This window comes from Chaetodon trifascialis, chromosome 2, assembly GCF_039877785.1.
Source record: "Chaetodon trifascialis isolate fChaTrf1 chromosome 2, fChaTrf1.hap1, whole genome shotgun sequence".
Classification (NCBI taxonomy): Eukaryota; Metazoa; Chordata; class Actinopteri; order Chaetodontiformes; family Chaetodontidae; genus Chaetodon; species Chaetodon trifascialis.
In genome coordinates, this window is record NC_092057.1 from 31,426,944 (window position 1) to 31,453,107 (window position 26,164).

General features: G+C 40.0%; 1 protein-coding gene across 4 annotated transcripts in view; it reads right to left on the bottom strand.

The window, feature by feature from the left end:
- LOC139347667 (glutamate receptor 2-like) overlaps nucleotides 1-26,164 on the bottom strand; it is a 236,651-nt gene that overhangs the window by 42,174 nt on the left and 168,313 nt on the right. For 3 of the 4 annotated variants that reach the window (XM_070987415.1, XM_070987407.1, XM_070987424.1), the window contains exons 17-18: nucleotides 6,068-6,182; nucleotides 69-203 (exon numbers count right to left, since the gene is read on the bottom strand). In XM_070987415.1, coding sequence (XP_070843516.1) covers nucleotides 69-203; nucleotides 6,068-6,182 — 250 coding nt within the window. Of the gene's footprint in view, nucleotides 1-68; nucleotides 204-5,033; nucleotides 5,149-6,067; nucleotides 6,183-26,164 lie in introns of all 4 variants that reach the window. The other variant, XM_070987431.1, reaches the window with a different exon arrangement.

Sequence of the window (26,164 nt, forward strand, 5' to 3'; positions counted from 1 at the left end):
TCACACTAATTATATTCAAGATAAAAAATGAATTAAAATTGAAACTGATACCTGAAATGATAACGCACCTTCATTTTTTTTGCCTCAGCACGGCTCTTGTAGCAGAACTCCACTAGTGCTACCATCATGGCCAGACCCAGACCTCCAACCAGTATGTAGAAGACTCCTGCTACATTACTAAGAGAGAGAGCGCTGGTCTTCTCCTAGTACACACACACACACACACACACACACACACACACACACACACACACACACACACACACACAAATGGGAAAAAAATAGGGCAGGCACCCAGAGAAAAGTGTCAGTGGGATGTTTTAATGTTGACGCCAAACTGACTGACATATTACCAATGAACCAACCAATTTTCATTTCATTTTCTCTACTTAACTCAAAATAAAAGATCAGAGAACAACACAGAGTCACAGACTAAACCTGAGATGAATACTTTTAAACACATTTAAAACATTGCTTGCCCTTTATCGCTTTGTCTTATTGCTTGTTTGAATCAGTGTGTTCCTTTGTATGTACTGTTTTCATTTATGTGTGTGCAGATACTGACCATCACAAACAAGTTAGTAAATTAATCAGTAACCAAAGTTTAATAATTGTTCCACCTGGTTTGTTTCACTACAGCCAGCATAACTGATGAAGTTGGATGTGGTCAGTAGTGTGATTTGCTGCGTGGTAGCAACAGTGCACATGCTTATCTACCAGCCCAGTTGCCAGGACAAAATGTTGGCATTGTATGTTTCTTCAAACCACAGATATGTTACATCTGTTTCATATATACCATATCAGTGTTTCTACAATAAGCATCAAGTGACATAGTTCAAATTACTGGTATATGTACAGTTGTGTTCAAAATAATAGCAGTCCAACATCACTAACCAGATAAATCACTGTTTTTGGTAGAAATATAATATAGAAATATTTCTACATGGCAAATAATCTACTAGTGGGTGTAGTAGAGAAAGAGAAAATCAACATACCCAACAGTCATGACAGGCATGCTGCTGATTCTGTGTAATTGAATCATTAATTGAAAGGGGCACATTCAAAATAATGGCAGTGTGTAGTTCAATTAGTGAGGTCTTCATTCTGTGAAAAAACAGGTGTCAAATAGGTGGCCCTTATTGAAGGACAAAGGCAGCAAATGTTGTCCATGCTGGTTATAGTGCATTTCTCTCTGAAAATCAGACTAAAATAGGTTGTAGGAGAACAAGTGACCTTTATCTCACCTTTGCCTTCCACATTCCTTCAGGAGGGCTGAAGGAGAAAGACATTTCAACTACAAAGGGTTAGGTATCACTTAAACTGTTTTCATAGAGATGCCAATTATTTCTTCCACCTCCACACCAGATGAAGGCATTAAAACTGTCAGGATGGACAATTAACAGGTCTCAAGAGGCCTCCAGACCCAGATAACATTGACGAGTTGTAAATCAGACATTCCTGTAGCAAATTGTTTTGTGTGTCTGTGTGCTTTCTTTTCTACCACATCAAGATAATGCAAACCATACGTTTGATTCAACTTTGGATGTTCCCACAGCACTAAACTCACAATTTGTATGGCATCAATGCTTTCCCCATGTTTCTAGCTTGTAAAATAACAAAACTTTGATCTTAAGTCTCATAAGCATTTCTGTCCGGGTTTCTACCATGGAACCGTACTGCCATCTAGAGAATAGTGGCGGTTAGGTTTCAGATACGCGACATGAGACAGTTATAATTAGTAATGCTTAATTCACCAAATATAATCTGCCTTTCCTTGTTCCTTTGTTCTATTGGTTAGTTATCCTATTTGTTATAAGTTAGTATTGGCATTGTTGAATGTTGCCATTAATCAACGAAATGTATCTGGGTAGAGGGAAGTTTGGGCGTCCCGGCTCAGACTGCTCGAAGATGGATGGATGGATGGATGTGTCTTATGCATTATGCTCTTATAGGGAGAAGCAGATGAATCCACATACAATCGTTAGTTAATGTTTTTCTCTAAGGAAGAAATTGCAACGTTCACCTGTAAATTATTCTAAAGCGAGCGAAGGCCTGTTTGATCACTTAATAAGATTTTTGTAGATACAGTCTGGGGCCCCCTCCCTTTGTGTCAGTTTGGGACAGTCCACCATCAGAGCACAGCTGGCACAGAAGTAGGCATTTTCCATGCTGCACTGAATAAAGAGTTGGTGTCGTAGGTTATAACAATCTCAATTTTCATTAGACTAATTTCGTCATTAATTCCAGATATTAACACTACATTCGCATCCTCATTTTTTATCAAAACTACTTCTCACTATTGCCAAAGTCATTCCTTTTATTATTTTGCTATAGCTTCTTCATCCAGTTTTTTGTGTTACATTATATAATCCATATTATTCATCATATCATTCATTATTCATATCCATTCTCATTATTGTGTCAAATAAATAATACTTTTCATTTAAGTTGTTGCCAGACAGTGTCCTTTTGAGCTGGAAATAGACAATCACTGTTTTGAGAGCTCACGCTTCAGATGATGAGACTGATCTACCATTAATTCCTTAATTATTATTAAATCAGCATTGATTGGAGATGAGTTGATTGGAGAGGGGAGAGCATATGAAGAAGCGCAGAAAATGATAGACTGCTCAGCTAAAATGATCTCAAACACTTTAAAATGGCAACGAAATCCAGAAAGATGTGGATGAAAATGGGAAACTACCATTCAAATGGATTGAAGAATAGCCAAAGTGGCAAAGACTCAGCCAATGATAAGCTCCAGACAGTTTCAGACAGTTTGTCAGAAACCCCCCAAACACTGAATTCAAGCCATAGTACACAGTGAAGACAGTGGTGGCGCATGCATCATGATATGGGGATGTTTCACATACTGTGGTGTTGGACCTATCTATTGCATACCTGCGGTCATGGATCAGTTTGAATACATCAAAGAATTGAAGAGGTCATGTTGCCTTATGCCGAACAGGAGATGCCCTTGAAGTGAATGTTTCAACAAGACAACAACCCCTAACACACCAGTATGTGAGCAACATCTGGGTTCCAGACCAACGATCAGCCCAATCTCCGGACCTTAATCCAGTAGAAAACTTCTGAGGCAAAACGGAGAAATACAGGGGAACTGTGGAATGTAGTCTAATCGTCCTGGGTTGGAATACCTGACTCCATGCAACACAGATGTGAAGCAGTTCTCAGAAACAGTGGTTATACAACTAAATATTAGTTCAGTGATTCACAGGAAAGCTAAATCTTCAAGCATTTTCAGTTTATACAGTAAATGTTTTAGTTTGTAAAGAAAAATGCAGACACTATTTTTTTTTTGAACAGCCTAATATTCCTTTTTCTTCACTTTCTGTAAAGTAATAACAAATTTGAATAGAATGTGCAGTGTACCCAATGCATGTATTGAAATGAAAGCTATTACAAGGATTTTGAACGTTATTCACTTTTTTAAACACACTGCTATTATTCTGAACACAACTGTATATGGGATGAGTTTCATATCAGGAGGAGCAGTGGATGGTGGTAGCATCAGGGCTAGATGTGGCGACTATGCAACATAACTACCAATCAGCAATTTGAGCTGTGTTTGTGGCAACAAAACCAGGTATTTTAAGTCAAACCACAATCTTTTCATAACCCTGATCAAGTGATTTTAGTGTCAAAACTTAACCAGAACACAGAGTATCAATATAGCCATGGTTTGCAGAAATGGACAATGCCAACATTTATTCATGGGTTGTACTGTGTGTGTTGTAAAAAGCAAGTATATCGCACTCTAATGCTCAAGGGGTATGGCCAAAAACAAATCTGGCTGGCTGTGCTCATGTGCTAGTCAGACAGCCTGCAACATTACACATGTTAACATCGCGTCACATCACGTCATTGGCATAGTAACATTACAGCCAAGGCTTTTTCCCTTTCTTTCATCCATGCTGGGCTAGTCTTCAGCCAATGTCAACTCAGTGTCTATGGTTCACCTTTGAAGTTTAATCAAAGGTTGTACTTTAGCTGTGTAGCTATATGTTCTTGTCTGTGATTGTTTGAAGGCTATGGTTTTTCAGCCATCTGCAGCCTGCTGAGAGCTTGAGGTACCACTGAGCTCTTTGTTGTCAGCTGACCTGCCTTATGGACGCCTAAACCAAAGAGGACGGCATTAATGCTACATAGCTATCCATCATCCTGTCATAACCCCTCACCACATGCCATCTATCCATTAGTTCTTATCACAGTTTTCCGTTATCACTAAATCAGTTGTTACTGTATTAATAGCTATCAATTACTGGTTTTAATGTGAGCTTGTGCTGGCACCTTGATGACATAATGAGTCGTGGGGCTGGTGGGCAAACCATTGTGGCTGGCAAGTTACCCAGCACTATCAATTGGAAATGGTCATGGGTGCAATCTGGTTCACCAAAGTTGAACTGCATGTACAAGCTTCACAACAGATATAAGGCGCTTCATCCCTTAGTGAACTTTCTGCAAGGTCTGTGGCCGGTTCAAGGTTGAGTGCATCACCTCTATGAATCACCTTCTCTGTGTATCTAATGTGTGATTACTGTGAAAAAAATTTCTCAATTTTTGTCTCTTATTTCACAGACAAAATCTTAAAAACTCAGAGAGATTAATTTAAATGTTAAAAAAGACATACAGAATAACTAAATCTTCAACAGAAACACAAAAACACACACAAAACACTTTAATGAGCTGCTATTAGTGCTAACTGCTAATACATGGTGGATTTTATGGTTCTGAGTTTATCTTAAGAACTTACACCTCTTGTTTTTCTTCAACATTAAACTTCCAGTTACTTACAGTTGAGCCTCCATGCGTTACCTGATGGTGTCCTTGACATTACATACAGCTGTTACTAACCTTTACTCACCATATTGTGTGAGACATACAAGACTACTGTAATGTTAAAGTGCAGATATGGTGTCTTTTCCTTACACAAATAAAACCAAGATTACTGTGCATGCTAGATGTGTGAAGAAACAATGTGGTTTATTGATTCACAGACATATGCAACTAACCTTATTAGTGGAATCCTTGAAGCCACACTCTCCTTTATCGTACCACCACTTGTTTTTCATCTTGTCTAGGGTCCCTTGCTCATTCAGTTTCAATACGGCAAGGTTTACTGGCACTCTTCAATGGGAATAACATAAATAACATCATTATCAATGTTATCTTATGTTATTAGTGGAGCAGCGATTCTCACAGTCTGGTCTAGCAACCAAGACAGGGCTAACTAATGAGTGTTATTTGCAGGAACATCATCTTGCATGAATGATAAACCATTAAAGTTTGCCTTTACAATATTTTGCCCCATTCCCTTCAATTTAAATGCCATGGCAAAATGCATGATCAGATAATTTTGCAGAGTGCAAGATTTTTCGAGCAAATTTTAACTCATCTTCATCTTTTGTGAAATGATAAATACAAAGAGGTTTTATAGCAGAGATCATTACAGTGCCAGAAAGAGGCTGTCTACAATAAAATAGTGTATTGTCAGTCCTCCTCTGATTGGCCTCTGAGACAGAGAATGAGAGGCGCTGCAGTGAAAAGCCTGTCTGCTTTTTTCACCAGCAGTAACTTCCAGGCCAGGGCCATAGATAAACAGAGTTTGCCAAGTTGCACAAACTATTTATCATCAGCCCTTCTCCTGTACTGTTGCTGCCATCTGGTGTGAGGTCACCTGACCCTGGCCATGCCCCTGAAGCCTGCCCTAACATTGACCTCCACCAAACAGAGTGCAACACATTGTTGAAAGAAGCAGCACAGAATCCTGCTGTTGATGCTTTTCCACAACTGCTTTATTTAGTTTCTATATGTAATATCTATAAGTATAAATTTGTTGTTATATTTCTGTGAAAGGCTACAGCTTGGCATTGGTGACATTACTAGCTTTTGTATTCACAAGTGGCGTCTGTGCTGCTTCTTTAGAATTTTTTTTCACCTGTTAACTCAGCGTTACCTTCGTGTGTGTGTGTGTGTGTGTGTGTGTGTGTGTGTGTGTGTGTGTGTGTCTGTGTGTGTGTCTGTGTGTGTGCATGTGTGTATTAACCTTGCTTTCCCCTCCTCCGCTGCCGCATTCTCCCTTGTCATACCACCACTTGTTTTTCAGTTTGTCCAGCAGGCCCTGCTCGTTCAACTTTAACACCGCCAGGTTCACCGCATTTCTACATGAACACAGTGGCTGTTAGCAGTTCAGTGGTTGTCAGTGTCAGTCCTCCTGCTGGTATGCATGTTAACAGCATGAACTCTGAATTCTTAGCATAAACAGAATACACACAGCTGGGATGCATCTCTTTTCTTAGCAGCAAACCCATCAGTATTAGATTATCTAACATGTTTTGGTGGCTATGCTCAACCTGCTGAATAAGATAGTTGAGTAATATGTCTAATTTAGAATCACTTGATATGTCTTCAAAGAACCACAGAAATAGGGTTGGGCTCTCATATCTGGTTATTGATTGATAAATTACAAATCTCTTATCAAATCAGTTCTTTCTCCTTGCTCTTTTTTATTAGCACATGACATTGTACAAACCATCCAAGTATCAGCCTCCCATTGTTGGCTGGCAACAGCCAACATTTTTGGCAGTTGAAATGTCAAACATCGCTAGCAACGGAATATGGCTTACAACATAGTTGTTGGAAGTTACTTGCCAAAAAGCCTAAATAAAACTAGGCTACTGTCTGATTAATGTGCCCTCTGCAAGCAATTTTTGTTTTGAAGGCTTTCCCTTCAAAAACTGTTTTATGTAGGATTGGCCATTGGCTCTATTGGTTATTCACAAAATTCACAAAATTCACAAAAATAATTGAGATCTATAATCCAGAATCCAGTAACATCACCAAGAATGGTGCAATGGGGCAAAAGATACAAGTGGTTACATTATCAGTCAGATTCTAAACAAGTCAACTGAACACACAGGACATAGGTCAAGCTTGTACAATGACTTGAACTAGAGGGACGTCTATAAATTGGAATGGATGTTTACTACAGGCCATTTGGGTAATTATTTTACTATTTGCCTTCATTTTTTCTTTCACACAAGTTTTTAACTAGCCTGCAGGTTTTATTTACAACCTGAGTGATCACTCCTTGTTATTGAACCATTTGACCTATTCCTAATGATGTCAGTATGTTACTGTCAGAACCAATGGCCAAACAACAGGATCAAGTTGCATAAAATAAACTTTAGTTCATTACAACTATTTTATGTTAAAGTTAAATTCTTGTTTTGCTTTGCAGAAATAACTGGTTAGAGTTAGGGCTAAGGCTGAATTTAAGTAAAACATCACAGAAGATCATGTGTAAAAGTTTGGGTTAACATTAGGTTAGGTTAGGTTAGGTTAGGTTAGGGTAAGGGCAAACAAGTCGATGGGGTAGCAAGCCAAATGTCTAGGTAACACCATTTCATAAGATCACTCAACAATAAGGGATGTGAAGGGGTTCAAAAGTTAATTCGATCTTTGGATTCAGAGTCCATAAATTCCCATTACAGCCATAAACATGTAAATATCTCACCTATCCCATCACAGTTTCTGCCTGTATTGCTGACACCAGTAATCCTGTTCTAAGATAACTTGACTGCTGTTATTCAGGGACCATATATACATGAGCACCATGATTTTGAACCTGTTCGCATTCAGTCAGTACAGGGTGATACTGGGTAGTTTATTCTTTACTGTTTATAAGCTACTGATGAACATTAGGGCATTAGTTTTAATGGGTACTTTCACATTTGTGACCCGTCATGAGAAAACCAGCAACAAGTTGGCCAGGTGCAAGTTGTGTCAACAAAGACAAATCGATTTTTTTTTTTTTTTAATTGTGATTTTCGTTTTTTGGCAGAATATGTAAGTTGAAATCATGAAGAAGCTACTCCATGTTTCAAATAACAGTATTGGGGGCCTTAAAACCATAAACTGTGTATTTGAATTTGGGTTGATTTAGATTCAACAGTAAATCAGCATACTGCCTTTCTTTGGCTATTCACATGCTTCTGTTCTTTTTTCGGCCAACCAGCTGCATGTTAAAAGGGAACCACATGGCTACTTATGCAGTTTGTGGTTATGCCAGTCACTCATCTTCCCAGTGGAGGTCAGGTGTAGAAACTTCACTGGGGCATCTGTACAGCGGCTCCTGAAAACCCTTGGAGTCACAGGCTACAACAGGAAGCAAGCTCTCCATGACCTGGCCGAGGAGGCTGAGCAAGGGAGCTTCTGGCTCTGGCTCCAAAGGAAGGACAAGGCATTGGGGAAAAGAAGGATCTTAGGCAAGCTGCAGGCCACGGTAGGGAGACGTCCCTACCGTGGCTCCTCCACCTTGAGATGTTCCAGGGACAATGGAGCGAAACATTGATGAAGGGTGGCCCCCGACTGATGACCCTGCAGCCTGCACAATGGCACCGTTGGAGGTGCGACAGGCAGAAATGCCAAGCAGGCAAAACCACCACCTGTGCTTATATCCAGCTTCTGGTTATGCCGACAACGATCTCACTTCTGATTCTGAACCCGAACTAGAAGATGAAACTGAAGAAATTGACGAGAGCGACATTACACTGGAGAACATCCCTAATCTACAGTTGATCTTAGCTGAAGATGAAGAGATGAAACATGGCTCAATAACAGCAAACTGGACTCCGCCATCCAGCTGGACCAGCTAACATGCTACTGAGCAGACAGACCCGTGGCAGTGGGGTCTGTGTTTATATCAGGGATGCTTGGTGTCAAGAAGCTGTGGTGATTTGTAGACACTGTTCACCCCTCGTGGAGTTTATGATCAAGTGCCGGCCTCTGTTAATGTCCTGTACATATAGCAGCATTGACAATAAAGTTGACTTGACTTGGCTCATTCAGCTCATTCAGCAACAGACTGATCCGTCCCACTGCACCATAGAGTGACAGAATATATTTTATTTTATTTAATATTAGAAATAAGTATCTACATTTGGTTGTTTTTCATTTTTATTCAGGGGCTTTTTGTAACAAAAGAATTTCCATATATATATATATATATATATATATATATATATTGTTTTGATATTAGCTTTTTTTTATATATAGTTCTCTCTCTTTTCTTTTTCTTTTCTTTTCTTTTCTAATTTTATTCTAATTCTATTCTTGTAAGGAGCAAAGCAACAAAAACAATTTCCCCTTGGGGATAAAAGGATTTCTGATTCTGATTCTGATGTCTAAATATGAGGTCCTTAGATGGTAAAGCCTCAGTGACCATTACTCGTGCCGAACGCGCTTGTGATGTGGTCAGATGAGATACTGATCAAAATATATAAATTTAGGTCTGACTGTATGTGCTGACTCAGATAGTTGCATTGATTTGTGGCTGTTGCTAATTATTGATCGCAGTGAAATGCCAGACACTGTGGAAACCTGGCTGTGAGGTGTTGGTGACGTGAGCGCACGACTCCACCGGTTTATGAAAAACCACTTGCCCGCCAGTGCGCCGCTGGCGCACTGAGTTGACCAGATCTGGGGTGGCGAACTTTCAGCGTACTTTTACACCGCCGGCGCAGACCGAAATGGTCGAAAATCCCAATGCTGCTCATTATGCCGACACCTCCCCCCTACTGTGCCGCAACGCCCTGATCAGGATTAATTTATATACTGATATAAGAAATATAAGAAACAGCCACCACAATGGTTCACTTGTTAATTCTCAGCTATCAAATATCTGTCTAATATTCTGCCAGTTGATGTGAGGGCATCCTAATGCCAATCTGTGCACAAATAACTAAATGAATTGAATAAATAAATGAACTGATTGTTGTGTATCCATCTGTATCAGTGAAAACTCATGCATATATGCTTAGTAGGCAAAGCTTTTGTAAATGCTTTGTTTTCAGATCGTGAAAGTGACAGTTGATAATTGGCTGTGTAGTGGAGTATCCTGGCTTGTGCAAATTTTCCAAAAATTATTCAGTTAGGGTTTACATAGCCACAATTTGCTTTATGAAATCTACATTTGGTTTGTATGCTTAAAATTCTGGTATGTTTTCAAAGACTAAACTAGTATCGACTTTAGTGTGTCACAGATAACCAGTAGCTGGTTGCACAAGTTAGGTACCAAACCGAATAATCACCTTATGCTGCCTAGCTTTGTTAAAAAAGAAAAGAGATGAGGCAAATACTTTATTTTATGGTCTAGCAACTCTTTTTTCTTAGGATATTTCTTGGGAATGGTTGTATAATTTGATACTGATTATAAGGGGAATGGCCAGTCTGAGATTCAGTTTGAATTTGTGTTGGTCTTTTGTGAGTATTAGATTTGTTTTTTCAGCGACTTTGTATGCATGTTTAGATTTTTTGCTTTTGTGATTTATTTTCTGTGTACACTTAGCTTGCAAAGTAGTACATTATTGAGCCTGTCTTAATGAAGTGCACTGATCCTGTAGTTGTAGCAACACCCACTGGAAGGACTGTGACACCAGTATGCTGGTGCCATCAACAAACAGGCTAGGAGGTTTTTGATGACCCTTGTGTGACAAAATATCGTCTTCCTTTCCAGTTGCTGTTTACAGCTAGTCATCCCCTTCAAAGGGTCAGGGGTGATAGTCCAAAAGGCTGCATCCAACCTGTACCACATGTCATGCAGGACTTCCATCTTGGGCCCTGCATTGGCATGGGTACGAAACACGCCAAAACTTTGCTATGTTCTCACTGTGCACTCATACCAGAAAAAGTCTTGGAAGAGGCTGAGAGTGGCAGCGGCCACTATCAGAATCAACTCCAAAAGCCACAAGGAACAGTCACTCATGAGGTTAAATTAGCTTTAAGTTTAGGGCTTGGTTAGGGCAGTTCTAGTTTAGTGTATTTGTTTAGTTATAGATGTTTGTAGATTGTAAATGTTACAGTGGTCGACTGTGTTTCTTTCAAGAATTGGTGTAGAAAGGAAAGTCCTTTAAAGTTGCAGTAGGTAAGATGGAGAAGAGACAAGTTCCATGTCACTCCCCCTCCCTCTCCACTGCACTTATGCCCTGTCTCCAAGCCCCTCCTCCCTGTGGTGTCTGCGTGGCTGCCGTTACAACCAGTAATGTTAGCCTTAGCATTGGAAACAAGCTAACTCTGCCCAGCCGCTACATCACAGTTGTTAACATGCCGTACACACTGCGGAGTGTTACTGTAGCAATCATCATATTAGCTTAATGGTTATATGTTGTCTTAGATGTATATGCTGTTGTTGGCTGTGGCGGTATGGGTAGTTTCTCCTTTGCTGGTGGCTGTTGCTCCACCATAGCTTTCACTAGCCTCCTGATGCCACTCACAGAGCTGTTTGACTAAGTGACAGCTGGCAGCATGAGCCAAGGGAGGGGGCAGTTTGCACCGTGTGTGAATAGTGATTGACAGATGTCAGACACTCCCACAGATGCTCCTCTGTTTCTGATTGATTGTTTTGTGTCGGGCGTGGTGGATTCTTGCAAATCACAGTGGGAGCAGTAGGTGGGACCGATACATTTTTTTTCACAGATTTCATGTTTCATGTACTGCTGTCTGGGCATTGGGACAGTTTTAGCAAATATGACAAAAAATAACTTTTATACAAGTTACCTACTGCAGCTTTACAGTCTACTTGGTGACCATCTCAGCCTATGTGAGCTTCAGTGACCAATGTTATTGGGCAGGACACCCTCTCTTATCAGATGTTTGAGCCCATAGAGGCAGGAAGAATGATGTTTCTCTTCATAAACACAGCACTGCTTTAATGTCAACAAGCATGTGGGTGACAGTTTTTATCCATCCTGAATTCCAACTTGTAGTTTGCATTGGGGCTCTGTAAAGTGTGCCTACAGCCAAATCAGGATTTTGTTCCTGGATTTGGCCTATAGGTAATAGAGGTGCCTATTAGTGATGTTTCACCCACCACCACCACACCTTCCTGGGTCATCTTGGCCTACCAAAACAGTGCTGTAAGCCAATGCATTTGGATCTGCATACTAATTCCTACTCTGGGAGTATTATGGGATGCTTTCATTTATGGCTTCGAGAAAGCTGATGCAATCCAGGAGTGGTATATTTTTTCATCTCCCATAGAATCGGCCAAGTTAGAAAATGACAGAGAATGCTTGCATGAATTTAGGCTCCAAATAATGTTTCTGTCTTCAGTTTTATTATAATAATAATAATAATAATAATAATAATAATAATAATAATAATAATAATAATAATAATAATAACCTAATCTAATCTAATTTTAGGAAACTTTCTCCGTGATTTACACAAGAGCAAGTCTAAGACTGGCCTAAATCTGTGGACAAGTCTGATACACCTTTGTGCAACCAGCCCAGCGGTTTGATTTAATGGACCTACATTCTATTTCTTCTCATTTTCTCCTCTCTATTTTCTCACCAGATTTTTGCTTCTTTTAAAGAACCTAAATTTACTGACTAACTGTTGAGGCGGAGAAGAGACAATCCAGCAGGAAGAGCGTTCACATAATAGTGGTGATTTAATCATAGGATGAAAAGCCAATGACATTGTTGCTGATGGTGTGTGGTGTTTTGTGTCCTGACAAATCAAGCAAGATTGTCAGTAATGAACCTTGTGCCTTAACTTATAACCAGGCCTGAGGTCAGTTCACTTTGATTTGATTGTTGAAACACTGTATAATATCAGTAACTTAAATGTCAACTTATTTGTCATTGACTGAGTAATCATTTCTATATTTTTGTTTTAGAATTTGAATACAATTACTTTCATATCCCAAAATGTTATGAACACTGTTATGTGAACTGAACCTGCCAATGACATTATAACACTGACAACTAGGGGGGGGGGGGGGGACAAAACAAAACATCAAATGACAACAGTAAGATCATGCTAGGAGCAGAGACATACATGGGAAAAGTGAAAGAAAATGTTTGCAGTAATTCAATGAATAATTCAACCAGTATTTAGTTCAAGAGAATCAAGAGTTTTCCAAAGTCAAAATTGTAGCAATTGAATATGTTCTGGTTCTACCATGCTGAAGTACAAAAACAGCAGTCATACAGTACATCCACTGAAGGGTTGGACTTAAAACTCCATTAAGCAATATTTTTGATATTAAAATTGAGTCAAGTATTGTGAAAGGTTTACTAGTGACAACCTTTGTTCCTGCCGTACGTAAAACAAATTTCAAGGACTGCCTTTTTTCACCTACGTAATATCGCAAAAATCAGGCATATTTTCTCTCAAAATGATGCAGAAAAACTAGTCCATGCATTCGTAACTTCCAGGCTGGATTATTGCAATTCTTTACTATCAGGCTGCCCAAATTTGTTGCTGAATATTCTTCAGTTGCTCCAGAACGCTGCAGCACGTGTCCTGACAAAAACCAGGGAGAGAGATCATATTTCTCCAATACTCGCCACTTTGCACTGGCTCCCTGTAAAGTTTAGAATAGAGTTTAAAATTCTCCTCCTTACTTACAAAGCCATAAATGGCCAGGCACCTTCTTATCTTAAAGAGCTCATAGTACCTTATTACCCCATTCGAACACTGCGTTCCCAGAATGCAGGTCTACTTATGGTTCCTAAAGTCTCAAAAAGCAGAACAGGAGTCAGAGCATTTAGCTATCAAGCTCCTCTCCTGTGGAACCATCTTCCAGTCTTTGTCCGGGAGGCAGACACTGTCTCTACATTTAAGAGTAGGCTTAAAACTTTCCTTTTTGATAAAGCTTATAGTTAGGGCTGGCTCAGGCTGGTCCTGGACCAGCCCCTAGTTATACTGCTATAGGATTAGACTGTCGGGGGACATCCAAAGATACACCGAGCTCCTCTGTCCTTCTGTCCCTCTCCATCTGCACGCTTTCATGTCCTACCACGGCGTGTTACTAACTTAGCTCCTTCCCCGGAGTCTCTGTGCTTTGTCGTCTTGCAGGTTACACAGTGGCTGAATCTGGATTGTGGATTGCAGCTGCGTCTCCTGCCTTGGCCCTGCCTGACATCCACTGCAACTGCTACTGCTGTTATTACATCCACTGTCACTATTACTGTGACTGCATGTCTGTCTCTCTGTCTCTGTCTCTGTCTCTCTCTCTCTGACTGCATTTCTGTCTGTCTGTCTGTCTGTCTGTCTGTCTGTCTGTCTGTCTGTCTGTCTGTCTGTCTGTCTCACTCTCCCTCTCTTGCTCTTCCTCTCTCACCCAACCGGTTGAGGCAGATGGCCGCCCACCCAGAGTCTGGTTCTGCCCGAGGTTTCTGCCTGTTAAAAGGAAGTTTTTCCTCGCCACTGTCGCCAAGTGCTTGCTCATGGGGGAATTGTTGGTTTTCTGTAGATAAAAGAACTTGGTCTGTAACAGCTCTATACATGTATGGAAAGTGTCCTGAGACAACTCCTGTTGTGATTTGGCGCTATACAAATAAAATTGAATTGAATTGAATTGAATAGTGCTGCTGACCTCTCTGAGTCAATATCCAGCTATGTCGCTCTTCTTAAATCCTTCTAGCCTCTGCTCACAAAAGATGTGTTCACATTTCACTGCTAACTGCCCAAGGTGCTAATATCTGAGTGTAGTTTCTATGGACTACATAGAAAAGGATTTGCAGCTGTGAAATGTAAAAAAACTATATTTGTTGTTGTTACTTTGCCTTGGAGTGATAGCCAGGTATGATGTTCCCTATTGTGATTGGGTGTACTGATCTTACGGCGGGTGAAAACAGGAGAAAATTGACTTTGGAGTGAATATTAACCTTCAGCTGACTTTCAGAGAAGCTCTGCATAATTATGTTGCTCATAATAGCTCTCGCTTATATGTATAGACAGGGATGTACAAAACTGGTATACAGGTACACATGTGCCATAAAAATCAGAAATGCATAACGTCCAGTTGTTTAAAATGTACCTTTGCGTTCAAAGCAGCAACTGATTTGGTTCTGAGTTATAGAATGAACAACTTAGAATGGACAAGTTATAGAACGGACAATAATCTTGAATGAGATTACTTTGGGTGGACACTGTAGTTTGCACTGTGAAGCTGTTACAATCAAGCAGACAGCAGTAATGCAACACATATGGATGTCAACCACCACAAAACTCAACAGAAGAAGACAACAGCAACTGTCATTTGTCATCAGTGCACATTTCTCGTCTATGTATTTCTTGTCAATACAGTTGACCCAATGAGGTAACTGTGAGAAATGTCCAAAAAACAACAGACATTAAGTGGCTACAAGATGTATTGTTGTAGCTTGAAGATGAGCACAACGAAATATAACGCATAATATGTTGTTCACATCCATATCTAACAAACAAAACAGGTTTCAGTTATTGCTAACAAACAATCGAATTGGATCGGATTGAGACAGAAGAATCACAACACCTTGCAATTTGACAACCTGAGACTCCACTGTGAGAGTGGATGCACTTCAATGTGCACTATGCAATCCAAAAAGGCCAGACTGTTCCCTTTCCTACACCCTCCCAGGTGAACTTGATGTTGCTGTCCACTGCATTACAATTTTTCTCGATTGCTAAAACACAAAACCTGGTTCCTGTAGCACAAAAACCCAAACCTTTTCGTCATTCCCAGAAGCACACACACATTTCCCATAACCAAAAACACAATTCACCTGTTTCCACACATGACTCAATATTACAAACACTTTCTGCAAAACATTACACAAAAGCGGACAAATAAATCATTCATTGCATGTGTTCATTCAGCAAACACATGCTCTCAATATAATAAACTCAAGTTATCATAACCTAAACTCAGAGACCACCCCCTTCTCCAGGTGAAAACACTCAGCCTAAAAATTGTTAACACACCAATCAGAATTGGGGGTCAATAAATAGAACCTAAAGGCATGTTCATGTCCTTTGGAACAATGGATCCCAACCATGCAGAGGTTGAGAGACAAGAGAGACAAGAGAGAGGAAGAGCAAGAGGAATAGGAAGAGGAAGAGGAAGAGGGAGAGGAAGAGGGAGAGGAAGAGGCAGAGGACAGCAAAGACAAGTAATTTCTGATGAAATCCGTGCCACTGTCACAGTTGCATCCATTGTCCGTACTTTCAAGAGGGAAAACAGGTAATATGCCTCATTGTCACTGTACATGTACATGTATTGTATCACAGTACATGCACAGTAATGTTGTAGTACATATAGACTGAATATCCACTGTATGCTGTGTAGTTTTTACTATACTGTGCCACAGTACACCATAGATCAATAATGGTCAAATTTAATTTTTGCAGAACTGAGAGGCAGCCATCTATTGGAGGCAGGCGGCGATTGCTCACTGCTGAGCAGGAGACTGCCTTGGTAAATATGGTGATTGCCAGTAATGCCATCACTTTGAGGGATATTCAAACCCACATTATTGAAGACCAGGAAATATTTCTTTTTTGACTCCTGTAGAAAATCTTTGATATGGATGCAATGGCTGACCCTCATGAATACATCTTTATCGATGAGGCAGGGTTCAATCTCACAAAAAGGCACAAAAGGGGCCGCAACATCATTGGACAGCGTGCAATCACACAAGTTCTGGGCCAGAGGAGAGGCAACATCACCATGTGTGCAGCCATTAGCAATCGTCGCATCCTCCACCGCCATGCCATACTGGGTCCATACAGCACTGCACTAGTCCTTCAGTTTCTAGATCAGCTGCATAATAACATTCTCTAACAGGAAGGGGAGCCAGGGCAACCAGAGCAAGCCCAATATGTTGTCATTTGGGATAACGTGAGCTTCCATCGGGCTGCTCTGGTTCACACCTGGTTCAATGACCACCCCAGGTTCAGGGTCCTTTTTCTGCCAGCATACAGGTGCTGGTCATAAAATTAGAATATCATGGAAAAGTTGATTTATTTCAGTAATTCCATTCAAAAAGTGAAACTTGTATATTATATTCATTCATTACACACAGACTGATATATTTCAAATGTTTAGTTCTTTAATTTTGATGATTTTAAACTAACAACTAATGAAAATCCAAATTTCAGTATCTCAGAAAACTACAATATCACTTAAGACTGATACAAAAAAAAGGATTTCTAAAAATGTTGTCCAACTGAAAAGTATAAACATGAAAAGTATGAGCATGTACAGCACTCAATACTTAGTTAGGGCTCCTTTTGCCTGAATTACTGCAGCAATGCGGCGTGGCATGGAGTCAATCAGGCTGTGGCACTGCTCAGGTGTTATGAGAGCCCAGGTTGCTTTGATGGGGGCCTTCAGCTCTTCTGCGTTGTTGAGTCTGGCATCTCGCATCTTCCTCTTCACAATACCCCATAGATTTTCTATGGGGTTAAGGTCAGGGGAGTTTGCTGGCCAATCAAGAACAGGGATACCATGGTCCTTAAACCAGGTACTGGTAGCTTTGGCACTGTGAGCAGGTGCCAAGTCCTGTTGAAAAATGAAATCTGCATCTCCATAAAGTTGGTCAGCAGCAGGAAGCATGAAGTGCTCCAAAACTTCCTGATAGACAGCTGCATTGACCTTGGACCTAAGGAAACACAGTGGACCAACACCAGTAGATGACATGGCACCCCAAACCATCACTGACTGTGGAAACTTGACACTCAACCTCAGGCAACGTGGATTCTGTGCCTCTCCTCTCTTCCTCCAGACTCTGGGACCTTGATTACTAAAGGACATGCAAAATTTACTTTCATCCGAGAACATGACTTTGGACCACTCAGCAGCAGTCCAGTCCTTTTTGTCTTTAGCCCAGGTGAGACGCTTCTGATGCTGTCTCTTGTTCAAGAGTGGCTTGACACAAGGAATGCGACAGCTGAAACCCATGTCTTGCATACGTCTGTGAGTGGTGGTTCATGAAGCACTGACTCCAGCTGCAGTCCACTCTTTGTGAATCTCCCCCGCAGTTTTGAATGGGTTTTGTCTCACTATCCTCTCCAGGGTGCGGTTATCCCCATTGCTTGTACACTTTTTTCTACCACATCTTTTCCTTCCCTTTGCCTTTCTACTGATGTGCTTGGACACAGAGCTCTGTGAACATCCAGCCTCTTTAGCAATGACCTTTTGGGACTTGCCCTCCTTGTGCAAGGTGGCAATGATCGTCTTTTGGACAACTGTCAGGTCAGCAGTCTTCCCCATGATTGTGTAGCTTACAGAACTAGACTGAGAGACCATTTAAAGGCCTTTGCAGGTGTTTTGAGTTAATTAGTTGATTAGAGTGTGGCACCAGATATCTTCAATATTGACCTTTTCCACAATATTCAAATTTTCTGAGATACTCAATTGGGGGTTTTCATTAGTTGTCAGGTATAATCATCAATATTAAAATAAGTAAATACTTGGAATATGTCAGTCTGTGTGAAATGAATGTATACATTATACAAGTTTCACTTTTTGAATGGAATTACTGAAAAAAAATCAACTTTTCCATGATATTCTAATTTTATGACCAGCACCTGTACTCCACTTTTCTGAATGCAATGAGGATTTTTTCTCAGCATGCCGGTATGACCGCAACCCATACACACAGCACAATCTCCTGGAGGCAATGGTGAATGCATGTGAGGATATTTCTCTGGAATCTATCTAGGGTTGGATCCGACACACAAGGGGATATTTCCCAGGCTGCCTGGCGAGAGAAGACATAATGTGTGAAGTTGATGAAATACTATGGCCTGGCCCTGACCTGAGACAAGATCATGCTGATGTTAATGCCGATGCTGATAAACCTGTATATGTACTCATTATGGAAATGCTGTGAATAAACCCTATTCTTGACATTTTGGTGGCAGTGTGTTGAATTAATCCCTCCTGTGTGTAACAAACACTCATGTAGTCCATGTTTTGACAGCTTGTGTGTATGTCTGAGGGTAAAAACTGATTGGGACCCAGAAGTTAGTGTTTGTACTGCTGGGTGTGAGTTTTTGTCTTGAATTGTCTGCGAAGATTTGAGAAAATGGTGAGTTGTTCCAGGAATTGTGTCTTAGCAATTGAGAAAAACTGTACTATGATCTGTAAAGGCTTCCAATTCCTGTTGGAAATTTCCTGTGTTCAAATTTTGGTCATGGTGTCATCCACATACCTAAATCAATGGCTTTGGGCAGTTCCTGCAAAGGAGATCAAGGCCCTGTTTTCTCCTTCTTTCATTTAGAGATTTGCCATTATTGGCACAGACATGCTTCCGTGCATGCTGTAGAAACCCTCATTGTACTGAAAATAAATAGTTGCCAGGCAGTGGTCTAGCAGGGCACATGTATGGTCTGGAATGAGGTTGGTTCTGTTGAAAAGAGTGCTGTCCTGTAGTAGCTGTTTTCTTATGGTCTTAACTGCTTTCAGGGTGGAAATGCATGTGAAGAGTAGAAGTGACACCGTAAGGTACCATTGTATATTCTGACATTTCACCCAAAGCCAGCTATTAACCTCTGGATGGAGGCAGCCAATCTGAGACTTAAGGACTGCAAGGTGTATCTTCATCATCCAGGCTACCACGCAGGAAGCTGAAGCAGTGAGACAGGGACACATCAAGGGGGACAGCAAGGAAGATTGTGTTTACTAAGACCACACTATGCATGTGGTTAGTACCAAACACACGCCTTGGTTCTCAGTACTGAGTACCTGACTAAAAAAAAGTTATGTGCACCCCTGTGAATAGATATTTTACTCTTTGTTGTGAAAGTTCAATTGTGATTATGATACCAACAGATTTTGATTGACATTTTATGATCTTCATTTATTTGTCAATATTTTGTTTCACTGATGGGATGGCAACAGCTCCTGATCAACTTTAAGAAAGTTTTGTAAAAGTTGAAAAATCCAGTTGTCAATTCAACATCAATAAAAGTTAATTCAGAATTCAGGACTACAATGACAGTGAAGATTGGATTGTCATTCAATATTCAAACATACAAGACTGGATTAGCAGCAGGGTAAAAGAGGTAACTTCCCCAGGACCCCAAACCCACAAGGGCCCCCAAAAGCCCTATGTTCATTGTGTGCAAAGTGAGTGACTATAACTATTTTTGTGGATTATGAACTACTAAATCTCTGAATATATCTGACATGATCGTCCTCCAGGGGGTTCACATCTTGAAGTTTGGCCCTGTATTAAAAATCTAGTTCTAAAGACCTCAATTTTAGTTGATACTGTGCTTTCATTGTGTACGTTCCAAAATGAGTTTTGGTCTAATCAAATGACCACACAGCAAACCTGGAGGGATGTAACCAACTGAGAACAATTTTACATATTGCGCTGAGAATCTAATTAGTGTGCCAGTGCCATCTAGTTAGTAAAGAGATGTTTAGGTTTCTCTGTTTAAGCTATCAACACATCAGCTATAAACTTGATTAGTCAATATTCTGGCCAGTAATTACTTATTCAATTTGGTGTTCAAAAATCGCTTAATTGTTGGTTTCTTTGTAGATAAAAGAGCTTGGTCTGTACCAACTCTATATGGAAAGTGTCCTGAGACAACTTCTGTTGTGATTTGGCGCTATACAAATAAAATTGAAATTGAAATTGAAATTGAAAATTGAAATTAATGCAGCCTTTAACTGTAAATTTGAAAAATACAAGTTAACTGCAATCATCATTAAAGACATTCTGTAGAAGAAAGTTAACTTTCAGAGCTGACTGAAAGCTACAGCAACACAGAGACAGAGGAGAGAGAGAGGCAGGGCAGAGGAAACCATATAGCCATCCCTAATATGCTGACAAGATACAACCGTGAGAAACAAAATCCTGGACTTGCATGCAGCTAAACACACACACACACACACACACACACACACACACACACACACACACACACACACACACACACACACACACATCTGGATCACTATTTACATTAACATATGTAAAATATGAAGAGCAGTGATCTCTAAGTGGCAGGATAAATTATTTATTGTATTGTTATTTGATTGTTGACACTACATCATATTGGATTCAAACTGAAAGAATATGTGAGGTTAAAGTAATGACCTTCAGCTATAAGGGTATTTGAGTGTGCTCACATCCATGTAGAATATGTACCTCTTTTAATATATAGCCCTCAGATATAACAAAACATAATTCAGGCTGCTATTTTAAAGCTAAATATTACATGCAATGACCTAGGGGATTATGAAGACAGGGGGTACAGTTCCTTCACTGTTCATTGTTGGGGATGTAACTTTAACCTTAGTCATGTTGATATTAAATCCAGTGTCCTGCAGTACAGAGCTAAAATGTCCTGTCCTTCTATGTACAGGCAGAAGGCACTGTGTATGATTTGGATAGGAAGTTGTGTTTTCAACTGGGATTTTTCTTAACAGTTTACTATATTTAAAGCTTTTATATGCATTATAGACTTCCAGATGAGACACCCCCCCCCCCCACCACCACCACCACCACAGGCTACCCAACTCATTATAAAGGATAAGACTGCTATAATTCTATGTTTTTCTGTAAATAAATCCGAAAAAAGGCCAAACCCAGCAATGTGTTTGCCCGTCTCTCAATATGTGCTGACTTTCATGGCTCTCGGCTCCAAGGCCATCAGATCTTACTGAAGATGTGAAATATATAGTTTCATTTTTCAAAGAAAAGAAAAGAAAAGAAAAGAAAAGAAAAGAAAAGAAAAGAAAAGAAAAGAAAAGAAAAGCTAATCAGCATTGAGAGATACACAAAAATCCAAATTTGAGTGAACTGACAAGAAATTGATTCTCATAGGCTTCCATAATATCTATAACTCAGTAAAAACAATTGAAAACCAATCTTTGTGTACTGTTAATCTGCAGGATACTTAATCATTGTATGGTTTTTAGTCAGTGAACGAATGTTGCTCTACAAGTGCCTACTACATTTGTAACATATGTTACAGGTTCTAATTATTTGCTGTCTTATACTGTGGCTCAAATTGTCTTGAGATGGAATGAGCTATAAAAATATTATTATTACCTTGCTAATGCCAGCTCGGTAACATGTCAAACATACCAACAAAACATGCCAATTTCTCTGCTAATGGCTGCAACACGCAGCACCAATGTCCTCATCTACTCCTACCATCTAAGGATGTGATGGGCGTGATAGAAATATCCCCACGACACTGGAAAGCTGGGATGTGTCTGTGCTTTTTTCTACCAGACTGCTTTACCACAGAAGAGGGGTAATGGTACAAACTCAAGGACAGACCAAGACCAACTGTCAGTGACCCAACTTCAAACTCTGATGCTTTAGCTTTTACTATGTTTTACATTGATTTACTGTTTATTTTATAGGTTAGTCTGTTGAACTTGCAGTTAGTATGTTGCTAGTGGCCCACAGGCTAGGGCAATGTTGAACTATTGTAATTATTTGGGGACAGTCACGAGAAACTGTTGTAGCAGAACCGGCCTTTAACTGACCCCTTCTTTCCCTCCTTTTCTGGTGATACTCAAGGGAAATGGAGGTGTAAACCCGCCAACTGATTGAATTATAGACCATCTGGTTTACCTATAATGCAATCCGATTTCGAAGAGAGACAAGATGTCTGGACAAGAGACATCTCCTCCATGTTTTCTTTTCAGGGAAGCCAGGGACACAGACACCTCAACATCAAAGGTGGCCTTCTCCTCACCTTCTCCTCACTAGGTTTCTCATGGCAATGCTAATTCTCTCCTGATAGCCCCAAGAGGACTCAATACAATAAAGCTGCCTGAAGAGACAAATGGCATGCCCCAGAGGAATCCACAAACATCAGCAAATGCTGATGGGTCGTAAACCGGACATCCATTGAAGCAACTGGTGATACATGTTTGTGTGTCTTTTCCTCAAACACTCCAAGATAACCAGACTTTTATGTTAAACTTAACTTTTGATATTTTCAACTTACAGTACTCGTTGTACGCATAATATTGATGTTTTCCCAGTATCTCTGACCTGAAGTATGACCAAGTTGTGATTTTAACGGTTTTATAAAAGTTTGTCTGAATTGTCACCACAAAACCATACTGCCATCCAGAGTTTCCTAACCATCAGATTGAATATGCTTGACTTGGCACATTTAGCGATAAGTAACCGTAATTGTGATAATCATTTTTGGCAAATATAGCCTGCCTTCTTTATTCCTGTATCTTTATTTGTGTATTAGTTATACATTGAATCATTATACATGTTGGGATGAAACTGTACCAGGATTACCATTTAATGTTGTCACCCAACCATAGTAAGTGTCTAATGCATGCTGTGAACAATGTTGAAATGTCATTGAAATTTTGTCATTGAAATTATATGTGATTGACCATAGTGAGAAGCAGATGAGCCCCTCGTATGAATCATTGATTAGTTCAGCTCCATGAGGCGAGATTACATCGCGCGTCACAAACCGTCTCACATGATTCGATGGCCTGCCCTTTCGACACGCCCTGGAGCGACCTTTAAAAACTGCGTGTAGTGCGCGTTACTTAGTTTTTTTTTAGTCTTGTCTTGTCTTAGGTTTAGTTTTTGTAGTTCTTTTGTTTTCTTTTTCACATCTAGTTACTCTCAGCTGAGTTCTTTTCCTTACTTCTTTGTCTTAAGTTTTGCACAGTCGTTTTGCTCTTTAAGTTTTTCGTCTTCGAGCTACTCAAAGCCATTCTGAGTAGCGTAAATTATCTTCAGAAGACGTATTCTTATAATTTGCCGTAAGCTTTAAAGTTAACTTTCTATTTAGCCAAACGTTCTGTTTTTAACATCAGTAAATTTAGGCAAGTGATACTAATTTTGTAGCCTTCTTCGACCGGCCATCGAAGAGACTCTTAATTTGTACTATCAGTCTAAAATAATCCGTCACGGACTCAACCGAACCAAACCCTGCAGCCAGCCGTTGATCCTTGGTCCGGTTCACAACCACCCGGAGCAGTCCCTCATCTGTAACCGACACCGCAGAACCAGTTCCAGAGACGCCCCGTTCAGCATCAGCTCGTCACCTTGGTGCCTGGGCCTTCCACCAGACCACCAGGCAGATCGAGCCACGGACGAACATCTGGAACGTCTTCAAGTCAGTTCGGAGCAGAGCACAACGGGACGCCAGCAACCAAGTAGGCACGCTAAGTGGGTTTGAATAAGAGTTGGTCCGTGAGGTTGGTCTGTACCAGCTCTATATGGAAAGTGTCCTGAGACAACTTCTGTTGTGATTTGGCGCTATACAAATAAAATTGAATTGAATTGAATTGAGGTTAAGAGTAGGTCAATTCGTCCAAATTCTCTCCATTAATTGTTCATTCCCTTAACTCTGCGTTCGCGTCCCCATTATTCTCTTTCAACTACCTCTCACTATCGCCAATTTATTTACCATTGTGTTGCCATAAGTTTCTTGTGTGTTCTGTCATATCACCTCCCATCTTCTGTCTTATTATTCATGGTACATTACCCATTATCCACAATTCTGCTTAATAAATGATATTTTGATTTAAGTCCTGGTTAGACGGTGTCCTTTTGAACTGAATATCTACGATCCCTGTATCCAGAATTTACACTTCAGGTTATCAGACTGGTTTACTGTTAGTCCATTTGTTAGTATTTATCAGCGTTATAGCAGTTAATTTCTGCAGTCCTTCTTAGCTGAGGAAGGTGGTGCCCCGACATTTTATCAACGAATGCAACATCAAATTAAGGTAGTACACACTACACTGTTAAAGTTATGCCTAATTTGGAGCCAACTAAATAGGGTAGGTATGAGTGGGAGTTTTTTGTGGATTTTTTTTTTAGTGCAGTTAGCATTAGCTTTATTGTCATACAAAGCTGGTGGAACTGCAGGAATTAATTTACTTGGTATTGTGTCACTTTGATTAGCATCTAGCAGCTATCTTGGTCAGACCATAAAGCTGTGATGTTCGTGGCTCTCTGGACAGTCAGACGCTAATAGGCATCCGATTCCTGTTCGAATATGTGTGGTCACATTTATGGCAGAATGCAGTTCACATTAATTTACACTAATTCCCTGCCTGAAAAACACCAAAAAATGTGACTGAAGAAACAGCAGGCACCCAGCTCAGGCCTATGGGTTCTGACCAATCAGAGCAAACTGGATTTTTTGAGAGGGGGCCTGAAACAAACAGGAGCTAGAACAGAGCATTTCAGACAAAGAGCATAGTGGTGCTGTAGCAATATACAATATGGGGGGAAAAAAAAGAAAAGTTTTTTGAACATTAAAGCACACTTAACCTATGTTACCTGTAAATGTCATGTGATGGTGGGTCATTAACTGTACATAGAAAATTAATACAGTGTAAACTTACCTATAGGCCCAAACTAAACTGAACAACATCTATCTATTAGCATCACCATTAATTAACAGAGGTATACTAACTGAGGGCTCACTCTGTAACTTATTATGGCTTTGTAATGTTGTGCTTGAAGGACTCAGATAGTAATTAGGTACTTGTATGTGAAGCTTGGTCAAATTTGTTTGAAGCCAAATTCATCAAACTTTCTGCACAAAACATTAATTGCTTGTTTCAGTTTCATAAAAGTCACCTGTTCATGAGTGGGTGGGTGTATATGAGATTTCATTAAATCTTGTTGTCATTAATCAGCAGATCAAAATACCTGAAACAATTAAATGTCCAAAAATAATACTGAGCAAACTACTAAAATGTATAAGTTGCTGTGCTCAACAATTGTGCCTAAATCTAAAATACCTGTCAGTAAATTGGCAAGCCATGATAAAAATAATATCCTGAAAAGAACATTAAATTTACATTACTTCTAGAAGTTACATATTTCATTTTAGTAAATTCATATTTGAACACCACATTAATTCAGTTTAAGGCATTAAACTTTTTAAGTCAAAAAAGTGTTTTCCTCTTGTGGTGACAATAAATTGTGAAATAAAGTCAAAATCTTTGTAAATCACTTGTATATGCCACTTACTATAAGAACAAATCTTGGTATGACTCGTTGCTCGTCCTTGCATGAGGCCCATTGTGTATCGTAGAGGTCTAACAAACATGTTAAATGTGATTCTTTTCCTAGAAATTTGTCAATGTATTTCGTACTTTCAATCCTGCATTGTTTCTATCCATGTTTGTTTCCTAGCAGTCCTCTTTACTGCCTTCACCTTACCACCTCTTACTGTCAGTTGGGTAAATAGTGTGAAACTGGCAGCAGGGCGAAGTACTTCCTCACCGGTGTGCTTGTGCACATGGGTAAAAGTGCTATCCATAGGAATGACTGAGATTATCTTGTACAGATGGAGTGGCCTCGAAATTCCCCTAATTTCATGCTGGGGCCCTGGC